Source organism: Thermoascus crustaceus, assembly GCF_041956765.1.
Source record: "Thermoascus crustaceus strain CBS 181.67 unplaced genomic scaffold VTN00scaffold_13, whole genome shotgun sequence".
Lineage (NCBI taxonomy): Eukaryota > Fungi > Ascomycota > Eurotiomycetes > Eurotiales > Thermoascaceae > Thermoascus > Thermoascus crustaceus.
The window spans coordinates 88,929-100,626 of record NW_027192539.1 but is presented as its reverse complement, the minus strand read 5'-3'; the positions used below and the strand labels follow the sequence as shown (position 1 = coordinate 100,626).

The following is an 11,698-nucleotide window of genomic DNA, read 5'->3' as shown; positions in this document are numbered from 1 at the left end:
TAATAATCATAGCGATGACGAACGCAAAGGACGTCACAAAGCCGATTGCAATAGTGCCGATAATCGCAATAGGGATCATGCGCTCCGGTCGATGAATTTCCTCTGCCATGTGAACAGCGGTGTCGAGACATGAAAATCCCCAGTTGACGTTGATGAAGCCGGTAATGAACGCGATTCCGTTCCGGGACCAGCCCGTGTTGTTGAGAAAGGCAGCAAAAACAAATTTGGCGTCTTGATATGTGGGAGCCTTAGCTGGGACGGTGATCAGAATGACCAGGAACGATATCAATGTCGTGTACAACGAAGCGGTCGCCACTGCGGGAAGCAGTTTCCCAAAGCAATTGAAGATGAAGGCAAAGGCATTGACGACTTGATACCCGACAAAGACATGCCATGACTTGATGACGCTACAAAAGTAGTTAATATCTGCGCAGAAGTATGAGACCATAAAACATACAAATCTGGATGCGCCAACTGATAGCATCCGACTGCAGCAGCTGACACGGAGAGAGCGACACTGCCCGAGGCGAAGATAGAGCCCGCCCATGCAAGCCATCCCGTCACATACGACAGGAGCCTCGCGTATCTCTTGGGCGCGAGCTCGCTGGCCCAAAAGAACTGTCCTGCCGCATTGGGCATTGCGCTTACCAACTCTGAGAGAGAAACAGCAACACCAATCGAAAATATAGCAACCACAATTGTGCCGTATATCAAGAGGACAGGGCCGCCAGAGTTGATCCCAGTAATCAAGGCTGCCGATACTGCCCACCAGGAGTTGGTCAGAGAGAAACCAACACCCAGCACCGACCAGACTGAGAACTTGCGTCTCATGTCCTGGGAGTAGCCCATCTCGGCCAAACGCTGGGCGTCAGAATCCATTGATGAGAAGTCTGCCTTCTCGACTGCCATATCTGCGTTCGCCATTATGCTCTCTTTGTTCAGCATGGCTGACTGGTCTGCCGTCGTCTCCATGGTCAATCAACAGTCTGTCACTCTCATAGGTGAGGAATATCGTAGTATTGGGAATAATTATACACTGGATCGGGTGCAGCGAAGAGAACTCCTTAATAGTTCATTGAAAGACCGTCGACGTCGGATAAGGAACAAAGGTAAAAGCCTTGAAAAAGAGTTTGTTGCCATCATGACCGCGATGTCCGCGTGTGCTGTACTCGTGCGCTCCGTGATAAGCTCGAAGGCGCCAGCTATTGTGACGCGGAGAGGATGTGCTTCGTCTCGTCCATCTAGAACTCCTATCATGGGTGAGGATGCAGGAGGCGACAGATCATTCCCAGAACGGGTAGAGACCACGAACTCGCAGTTTGTGGGGAGAGATAACATTTCCCGCATTCCGGTTGCCGATATATGACGTGCGGGGCTTGAGGGTTATCGAAGACAGCATCTCGAAGTGTCGGGTTTGTGTGTTGGCAGCGTGTCCGATGCGCTTGGGGATCACCGCTGCCGTGGGTTTTGCCCGTTTTGGGTGTGCCTGAACCGCAAGACCGAAAACTCCCACAACACACGATGCTCTCTGTGACCATCCACCAGCAGGGTCCGAGATAAGTAGTTCTTCTACATGACGATTCGAGATCACACTGTGGAATCGGCCAATTTTACCACAAGAAGCGAAAATCTCCTTCCTCGGAGACGAACAATTGTCCGTATGGCTTCCCACCTGTCTCGCTTGTCACGAGAGACAGTCAGAGGGCCGTTGCGAGCAGACATCAGATTTAAAGGATAGCTGTATTTACAGCATAGCAATTCTCATAACAAGAGTTGGATCAACCTGTGGACGTCTCTAACCGGTTTCGTTGCCATACTGTTCACAATGTTATCTCCTACAATTGTGGCGTTTGCTGCTTTGGCTGGAGTACTCCTCCTAGGCATATACAAGTTTCTAATCTATCCTGCTTTCCTGTCTCCTTTATCAAAGATTCCTGCAGCTCACCCGACCGCTCCCATCTCCCCGTTCTGGATATATTACATCAGGTGGAAGAACATCGAGAACAAGACAATCCATGAGCTGCACAAAGCAAAGGGTCCTATTCTCAGAACAGCACCGAACGAACTTAGCGTGAACTGCTACACAGAAGGACTGAAGACGATCTATTCAGGCGGCTTTCACAAGACTCCCTTCTATCATCGACGGTTTATCAATTATGGGTAAGTATCTTCCCGAACAGCTGCTTGAAGCCGGCCCGTTGCTGAACCTATGTCCCAGAGTCGACCCCATGTTTGCAATGTCTGGCGCACAGCATTCGGCGCGCAAGCGGATGCTTTCGCATGTGTATTCGAAGTCGTACATTTTCGCAAATCCCACTGCCCACGCAACGACTAGGGCCATGCTGTATGACCGTCTCCTGCCCATTATCCAGTCGAGCGTCGACGTGGGAAAGCCGCTTGAGATGGCTGGTATCCTAGCCGGCTACTCCATGGATGCGTTCATGACATATCAGTTCGGTCTTCGCCTTGGCAGTAACTTCCTGCAGAACGAGAAGGAGAGGAACTGGTATCTGCACCTCTTCTACGCCAGGAGACCGTGGCTATTTTGGACAACAGAAGTCCCCAGATTCACCTCCTTCATGCAGAAGCTCGGTATCGGGCTGGTCCCCAAGTGGGTAGATCAAGCGACTCTGGACTTAGAAGACTGGCAGATTCGCATCTGCGACAAGGCAGAGAGGCTGCTTTCCGAGAACCCCAACAATATCGCTGTTTCGGAATTCCCTGTCGTGTACGCACACGAACGTGCACAGTTCAAGAAGCAGGATGGGAAGGATAGGCCTCTAAATGGGCAGCCGTATCCGCGACGGTTGGACCTTGCAAGCGACATGTACGATCACAACGCGGCTGCGCACGAAACCAGTGGGGATACCCTCACCTACCTCTTCTACGAGATGTCGAAAAGGCCTGATCTTCAGAAGCAGCTCCGCGAAGAGCTCCTCGCGCTTTCACCTCCGCTGCTGTATCCTCCCAAATCGACCGCAGACCAGGTAGCGATGCCTGATCCAAAGGCAGTTGACCAGCTCACTCTGCTCGACGCCATCCTGCAGGAGACACTCCGTCTGTGGGTTGCCGTCCCTGGTGGCCAACCGCGAGTGACTCCCTCGCCTTCCTGCACACTGGCCGGATACTCCAACATTCCTCCCGGTGTGCGCGTTCAGGCTCAGGGATTCACCATCCACAAAAACCCAGAGATCTTCCCCGACCCGGAGAGCTGGAAACCGGAGCGCTGGCTCTACGCGAGCCCGACACAACTTTCGGAGATGAAACGCTGGTTCTGGGCCTGGGGGAGCGGGGGATCGATGTGTATCGGAAGCAATATAGCGACGCATTGTAAGTTCCTCCTCGCGAATCATTACCTGCGTATCATCCCTTTGAGTGACTTAGAGCTAACATGTATTCGTAACAGCCATGAAACACTGCATCGCATCCGTGTATACCAACTACGCGAGCACCCTCATCGAGGCACCGGACATGGAGCTGGCGGAAGGATTCACAGCTGGCCCGAGGACCAAGAAAATGGTATTGAAGTTCCAGCACATCTAGCCCCTGGTCTGCGTTCGATGGATTCGCACTTTGCCATTTGCGCGGAATGTAAATACTTGCCGTGCATAAGAATTAGAACGAATGCATATTGTTCCTCCCGCCTCCTTATACTAGAATTGCTATACCTACTCATCCTCTTGCTCGAATGTTCATCTCATGAGATGACCGCGCGTCTCTCAATAATTCCCTGTGATATATTTGACTTTTATCGTTGAATCGCAACCATGGCGCACCTAATGTAATAGGTTTCGGATAGTTTCTGCATACTGAGAACCAAGACATTCGTTCTTCTCGCTGCGAGAGTTGCAAAAAAGAGTGTTTGTGGCCTTGCAGCTGTAGCCCGTCCCCTACGTAGCCAGAGAGCCCTTGAATTGCGGACATCGCAAATATGCATGAAGCCGCCCCCATTCCATCATCCCTTTATTTATCGCCATAAAAGGAAACAGCCACCATGCCATATCCCAGGTTCTTTGTACTGTACGCAGTACGTGCCGTGCCTCTCCTATGTTTGCTATGTCTAGAAGGGAATATCAGCAAAAAACCACAGAATATTCAGCAGGATCAGACAAATAGGATATGAAAACTTTGAAGCCGTTGCCAAAGAAAGGGGGGGGGGGTGGACTGATCTATAAAAGAGAGGTAGATTACCCTTGGGAGCTGCTCTTCCTTGTCATCATCATCATCATCATCATTCTGCCTCTCTATATATATATAGTCAAAAAACAAGCTCATCAAACCGTTTTATTTCCTTCCGCACCCGCTCGATCCCTTTCATGCTCTACTTGATTTCTCTCGTCGTTCATGTAGACGTTCCACAACTCGGCAATTGCGTATGAATATATACAAATGTTCGACTTATGAGCATTATGGGAGACAATGTCTACTGCTCGGATAGTCCCTATAGACTTAACAGAGACGTCCCCAACCTCACTAGCGATATCATATCTCTAATGCGGTGTACCGGAGCCTGTGATAAGGTGATGCTGCATAAAGAGGGAGCGTCTCAGCCTCCCCGGCTTCCTGGGCAGCCCGGACACTCCGTCGTCGACGGTTTCTTACTGTGAACTATCCATGACTGATAGTAGGACCATGACCAAGATAAAGGATCCATCTATACTCCTGGATATATTCAGGGGAACGGTAAAGGTCACGATGAGCCTGGGGACGAACAGCAGCTTCGTCAACATAGACCCGGCGGAGTGCAACTACATGATATACGACAAAGAGCAGCTCGCAAGAATGTGGGGTTTCGAAACGTGGGCGCCCAGAAACCCATGAGCGTGCGACACCACCTGGACAGCCGGTAAAAGTTATACGCGGACCATAAGAATCTGGAATATTTCATGACTACCAAGCAGCGTGAACCGGAAGGAAGCAACGCTGGGAAGAATTTCTCGACGCGGGTATACTCAATATTTCGGATTCAAGTATATAAGTCCTGTTCACGCTGCACGATCGGAGAGGAGGCGGAAGATATCCGATGACGACGTAAGCAGAAGAAAGAAGATACAAAGTATCTACTCCTCCAGCTCATCCTGCCTTCGCAAGTATGCCTAATCAGTCAGACCTCGTCTCGTTTCGTGGAGCGCGGGACAGGACAGTAACATCCAGTCCCAAAAAGCAAAGTGGGAAGAGCCCGCAGATGGTGCTTCTTTTTTACAGGTTCTGGGGGAACGGGGGTTCTTTGTTCCTTGCTTGCCCGACCGACCTAGTTCCAATGAGGAGCGACGCCTTTTGTGGTAAAAGCAGACGCTGGAGGACATATCAACTCCCCCGCTCAGCTCACACCCATGCCACGCCTTTGGACAACGAGTACGTCGACACCATCTTCGGTGGACAGGCAGATGGCGAAGTGCAGAGATACCTATAGAACCGCACCAATCGAACCTGAACTTTCCCTTTTCACAGCTCATTGAGACTATCAGAACGACCATCGAAGGATCTCTGTTTTGGTTGAGATCTTCGCTTTTTCCGAACCGGAAGAAATCATTCAACACTTCAACGCATATGGATGATATCGGTGAGGTCCACAGGTCCAGGACGTCATTTGAAAACAATGTAAAGCAAACCGTCCATCCAGTGAGTGGATCTGCCGTACCTGGATTTACGAGAGTAGTCCCCGAGGAGCACGGGGTTGTTGGGAAAAGGATACGATACGATACGGTCATACCTAGATTGGATCCCAAATCGGAATAGGTAGATTTTCTGTCTCTCTCTCTCTCTCTATATATATCCTCCTCGAAGGAAGACAGACATTGCTGAACTGACAGCAAACTTCGACAAATGCTCCTGTCGTCCTTGATTCGATGCGCACCCGGGACTCGATCTACAGTACTTCAACTGACGGCCGGAACACATGAATCGATGACCTCAGACCGGGTCCCGTTCCCATCCCCATTCCCTCCAGGAGGAAAATGTCCTCCGCGGAATAGATACGGCCACAAACGATCTACGTACAGTACGGAGTATTTACGACAAAAGGAAAAAAGCAACCCCTGATGTTATTTCAAGCTTTCGATTCGAAACGCGGAGACCGGGATCTCAATTAAGCGCGTCGATCGCTTGAAGCCTGCAGAAAGTCTAAAAACAGGGTGACAGGGATTCTAGAAGCCTTTCATGATGACAGCAGAAGCAGATAAGATTGATTTAACATGACAGGGGGGGCGGAGACGGAAAACGGGAATCGGCACTTCGGCGCCGGGGAGGAGCCGAGTCCAGTGGTGGAATGGGATGTCAGGCGTGCCATTCATTGCCGTTGTAAGCGGTCTCTGCCATGCACGGAGTACCTCTGTATGGATGTATCTTAGCAAGTCTACTTTTAGATACCTAGCCTAGCCATCATTTCTATTCCTGGTGCAAGTTGAAGTTCCAAGCTCCCCGTCAGTCTCGATCTCGTCGTTCCCACATAACACGTTTGGTTAGTGGTGTGTAGCATGGTACGGAGTATGTCTCGGGCTTCTGTCTGGGGCGGTGAACAGTGAACTGTCAGTATCCGTTCTCGCTCTCGCACTCCGAGTTCTTAACTTCTTTCTAGGGGACCCTTTTTTTCGCGGGGATCCCGGCATACCGCCGAGTTCCCCAACGCATCGCTCAAGCTCAGCTGAGCCTCATTCTCCCCTTCCTCCTCCTCCTCCTCCTTGACCTCTTTACCCCTTTCATCTGATATGATCTTCCTTTTATCCGATCTGTCTGATCAACGTGTTAGCCTTGTTGATCGTTTCTATTTTTCTTCTAACCGTCTAGTCCGTCAAACCTTTCCAAATCCCTCCTCACTAGGTACAGTAACTGGCAACCCTCAAATTGATCATGCTTCCACACGAACGCATGCAGTCCACGTGACGTTTGCAGATATCCATACTCTGTATAAGCTCACTGGCTAGACTGGTCCAAAATTATTACATGAATATAGTCTATTTTGCTTGAGTCTAATACTCTCCCTGAGTCAGAACTCGAGAGAAGCGCGCGGGACGGGCGGAATTCCACGTCGGCAGATAGGGATTTTGGAGCGGGTGGAGACCCGCCAGTGACTAGCGGGTGCGGCCCGAAACCCAACTATGCAGGGGTGGCCAATCCACGGGCCAGACTCAGGGACTTAAGAAGAAGCGAAATGGGTCAGGTCAAGGTGGCGGCTTTTTCCTCTGTAAACTACAAAGGGAAAGAGGGAAAGGGAAAAAATAATAAAAAAATAGTGTACATGAACTGGAAACGTAGATGAGGAAAATAAATTAAAAATTTATTCAGACCGGTTCCGGCCGTGCAAGATGGACCTGACTTCCGTTATCCATATCTACCAGGGGGATGAAATCCGAGTCATCCTTGTTCTTTTGGAAGCGACTCGTCTCGAGCCGGGAAGCGGCGGGTGTGGATCTGGACGTCGATGCCTTCATGTTGGTCCCCTGGTTGGTGGAACCGGAGAAGACGCTCGGGAACAGTTGGACGAGTAGGGAGCGGACGGACGGTAGACAGGCACAGATCACGCCCACGTCGCATTCGATTGTACTCCAGTACCCAACTGGCACATAGTCCCCTGCCACCGCAAGCTCAGTCAGCCCCAGATCTAGAACAGAGTTGGCCATGTTGGAAGCATTAGGTAGTTACTCACAGGTGACATTTGCTGTGTTGGCAAACTGAACCAGTGATGATAGTCGGACTATACTGACAATCGTAACACTGAGACAATTCATTAGCGACGGTCCAGATCTTCACCCAAGAAATGGCGTTGACTTACAAGAAACCCACGCTAAACATGAGCATGACAAAGACCTTCTTCTTCGTCTTAAGAGTCAACTTGCTCAGCTCCATGAGGGGCAGACTCATGGTCATGATATCCAGAATCATGTTGATGGCCGCACTGGCCCAGGCCTGTTTGTTTTCACTGTTGCAGTAGGCATCGGCGTAGGATCCGTCCCAACGAAGCCATGCCGCGCGGATCGGCCGGCACTGGAACACAGAGACCGTCACAAACACGATTATGTAGGCGACGTTGAGCGCGATCAAAACGTAAGTGGCGATGCAGAAGGATTTCTTGGGGAAGATTCGGAGGTAGAAATAGCAGATGGATATCTTCGTCAAAGGTAGGATGCTGACGTAGATGGATTCGTCGATCCAGTAAATCTGTTTCCCCCCCCCCATCAGTATCACAGACCAAAACAACACCAGGACAGAAGACCAACATAGAGGATCTTGGTGATATTGTCAAAAGGAACTCTCCAAATATCCAAGCCAAGTCCATGATCGGCGACTAGTAACGCAAGAGTAAGCATCCACGTTCTCTGGTTTGTCGGGGTTCAGCCGAGGGAAACACGTACGGACTACTGATAATGCAGTAAAAGGTATAAGTAGAGCCTATGATCTGTCAGTCTTCTCTGCTCTGAAGGAGTAAATCTTCCACAGGACATACCATTGTCAAAACCATGGTCCAGTCATCCATTCCGAACTGACCACCGAAACAGGGTAATCGAGAAATCATCCGGAGACAGAAGAAAATAAAAGCAACCACCCCTCCAGCGACGCCTGTGACTGAGACAGCCTTGGTTCGATCTCGTACCGGAGCACCGCATGCCGTTTCTGTGATATTTTGGGCGGCTGGTGACCGTCAGTCAGTAAGAGTTAGACGCGGGAAGGAGAGAACCGATAGCATACTCAGAGATTCTCGGACTGTGCAGCTGGTCTCTATACAGAGACGGAGTTTGTTGGTCAGGTCGGGATCGGTGCAGATACAGACTTGATCCGTAGGTGCGCAGTGTGATTCCGGAATATACTTGACCATGCAGTCCAGCTATCTGAATCAGCTCTTCCCCAGCCCTCGTAACGGAAACACGGGACAACTCATACCGCGCACGGGGGCAACACGGCCGCAAGTTCTTGCAGGTCCGCCTGGGCCGCGGGGGTGAAGACGGCCACTGCTGCTGCTAATAACAAAAGCAGCTTCATGTTGGCATGTGTGGCAGTTGCGATGGTTGATGTCGAGTGATGATTTCAGCGCCGTCGGAAGGTTTTAAAGGTTGCGAGAGACTGAGCCCCTATCTAGGTTAACCTGGATGATCTGTTTGGTGACCTGTATGGCAAAGACTTGTCCATCTGTTGGTCTCACACATCCCCTAATTTAGGATTCTCTTTTTCAGAACTTCCACAGCGATTAGCCGCTCTGTGATCCACCGAAACTCCTAAATTATCCCAACCAAAAAGCACTCAAAAAAAAATACGTCTACAAGATCGAAAACTGGGCTACCCTAAAGCACGAGCACAAGCTCTGGACAAGAAAACGGCCATCGTTCATCCACTTTCCGGCAGGCAGGTTAGCGTAGTCCCAAACAGGAAATGCAGAAACTCTCAAACCAGGCTAACATTATGATCTACACGCCAGACTCTAGATTTATCTAAGCATATCAAGCCATGACTGGGTCTCTGGCTTGGCGAAACCAAAAGTAACCATTGACAAATGCTGTCAGGTCCAGAACGAGCCTAGCCGCCGTTTAACTCCGCAGATAGAGGCTGGGTCCTGTGTTAAGCGAACCCAGAGCACTATGACTAACATTACGTGTTCTGGACCTTTTAAGGCTGCTCAGAGAGCTTCAATCCTCTGTATGTGTAAAACACCCGGCCTTTCCTCTTTCATCCCTCGAAATGCTTGTCAAGCACGCAAATCTCCCAACGTGCAGATGGACGGCACGGCTGACGGAAGCTTCTTCCCCGTGTTTAGCTAGATATGGGGTAAAGCTTAAGCAGACCTGGATTGGATGACCCCTGCACATCATCAGCTTGACTTGACGGCTGGATATGTACAGTCTTGCGTAGCTACATATGTTTTCTTTTAGATTTCTCTTCCCGGAAAAACAGTCTCTGTAGATACAGACAAAGTTGGAATATATAGATTCACTGAGATACCTCTACCCTCTCCCCCTCGAATAATCCGGATAAGAAAGCTCCTACCAAAGGACAAAAAACACACTCACGCTGCCATGCAGCCATATATTCAGGGTGCGTGGGGCAGGCACTCTTGTGGGTCCTTGCGTCTCTGACAGGTGTCACTAAGCAATTAAGCTCCTCTGTAGGCAAAGCGTTCAGCTCCTTAGACTCTTAGTCCTCCTTATGTCCGACAGACTTAACCGGCCTAAGCTTTCTTGTCCGCAGCCGAACTGCTGATCCCGCCCTGAGCCTCTTAGGGCCTTGCCATTCCTTCGACGGTTCGACCACTCGCTGCCAAGGCACGGAAAACATGCGAGTTCACCCACGGAACACACATGGATTTCGTGATTGCCGTACTGTACGGAGTAGGGGCCGGGAGGGGAGGTGAGGTTTGCACCATATACCGTGTAGATCAAAGCTTAAACTTTTAAAATGCGGTGCGGTGGTGCCATGTTGGCGATCTCTTCACCGTGATCCGTGGATATGCGGGTTGTATGCCGTGTATGTCGTAGGATGCAGAAGTGACACGCGTAGGAATTTTCATGCCCTGTAGGCGAGGCCTATCCGGCTGGACCTGCCTCCAGCGGGAGCCTTGAGGCTGTTTAAGCTGTAGAATTCAGGATTGTATGTGCCGTAGGTTCCTTTCAGCCGGAAATACAGAAACGTCGATTGCAAAGATATAGATTCCATGGCGTCTTTTCGCTCAACGTAGTCAATTGGTACCTTTGGTCCACAGTTCTTGATAAAGCGTGTCCCTACCAAGGGACTTTACTATCATCAGCGCCAGGGCGGGGCTACTTAGTCACGGATCTTCTCCGTTCAATCTCACCGCTGTGATTCAGGCAAAGAAATATAGATTATAGAAATTGAATGGTTACTTCGACTGTACTCCGCACATTCAAAACAGGCCTTCCACTCATAGGCAAGTAAACAGGCACGCAATGCAAACTCTGGCCTGATATAGAGATCTATAACTTTGTACTTTTCCTCTATCTAGGTGGAAGACTGGCGGTGAGATGCTATTAGCTTCTCACTTACTATACGGAGTACCAAACCGATGGTACTTTTTAAAGGATAGCCAAACCGTGCACAGCAGAGTCCCAGAGAATGGCAGCCATTACTGCATACTGTGGTGAGTTCCGGAAAAGATTTCCTGGTGCGCCCCACGCAGGGACTGAGATCGGGGTTTTGATGCTATGATGCTTTGAACTCCTAGCCTCTACTGCTCAGATTCTTTCGACGGACAGAAAGGTCTTAAGAAAACTCTAAAACTGCTTGAAGAGCTCTCTTTAATCTCGAGAAAAGGTCCCTCATGAGATCATATACGGACGTAGTCAATCTATAAAAGAGATAGTTCTTTAAAAAAGAAAATGGTCGTAGAGATGCAGAATATTTAGAAGACGGTGATGAGCATGGCCAGCAGCAAGCGAATTGTGAACGGAGACCACCAGCATTGCCCATACCCGTGGGCGTGGGGCGCACCATGGAATCTTTCCGGGACTCTGGACTCGGACTCACCACAGTTCTCAGTAGTGCTGTATGTGCTTACGTGCGCAACTACCTTATTACCCTCCACGGTTGATCACCAACTGCTGTACAGAGTACACCAGCCTCCTACTGCTCCTCCTGCATAACCCAAGAGTCCAGACCTCCAAGAGACTGAGACCATCAACCTCGATTCTCTCTAGAAATTCCAACCATACCCTGTAAACGGGCTAGTGGATTTCTCGAATAGATCTCGTAGTCG

General features: G+C 50.0%; 3 protein-coding genes across 3 annotated transcripts; 1 reads left to right on the top strand and 2 right to left on the bottom strand.

The window, feature by feature from the left end:
• Positions 1–19: 19 nt before the first annotated feature.
• VTN00DRAFT_3205 (uncharacterized protein) lies at positions 20–972 on the bottom strand (the record flags this gene model as incomplete). Its single annotated transcript, XM_069429497.1, has 2 exons — positions 20–407; positions 458–972. Coding segments are annotated over 2 exons (903 nt in total), but the record flags the coding sequence as incomplete, so codon positions are not given.
• Positions 973–1,825: 853 nt separating this feature from the next.
• VTN00DRAFT_3204 (uncharacterized protein) lies at positions 1,826–3,543 on the top strand (the record flags this gene model as incomplete). The annotated part of the gene is made up of 3 exons (XM_069429496.1): positions 1,826–2,160; positions 2,219–3,330; positions 3,407–3,543. The coding sequence occupies 3 exons, from the start codon at positions 1,826–1,828 to the stop codon at positions 3,541–3,543; spliced, it is 1,584 nt and encodes a 527-aa protein (XP_069282942.1).
• Positions 3,544–7,280: 3,737 nt separating this feature from the next.
• Positions 7,281–8,976, bottom strand: VTN00DRAFT_3203 (uncharacterized protein; the record flags this gene model as incomplete). Its single annotated transcript, XM_069429495.1, has 8 exons — positions 7,281–7,570; positions 7,646–7,713; positions 7,772–8,157; positions 8,217–8,284; positions 8,352–8,388; positions 8,444–8,628; positions 8,686–8,821; positions 8,878–8,976. 8 exons carry the CDS (start codon positions 8,974–8,976, stop codon positions 7,281–7,283), a joined length of 1,269 nt encoding a protein of 422 aa, XP_069282941.1.
• Between the last annotated feature and the right edge of the window lie 2,722 nt (positions 8,977–11,698).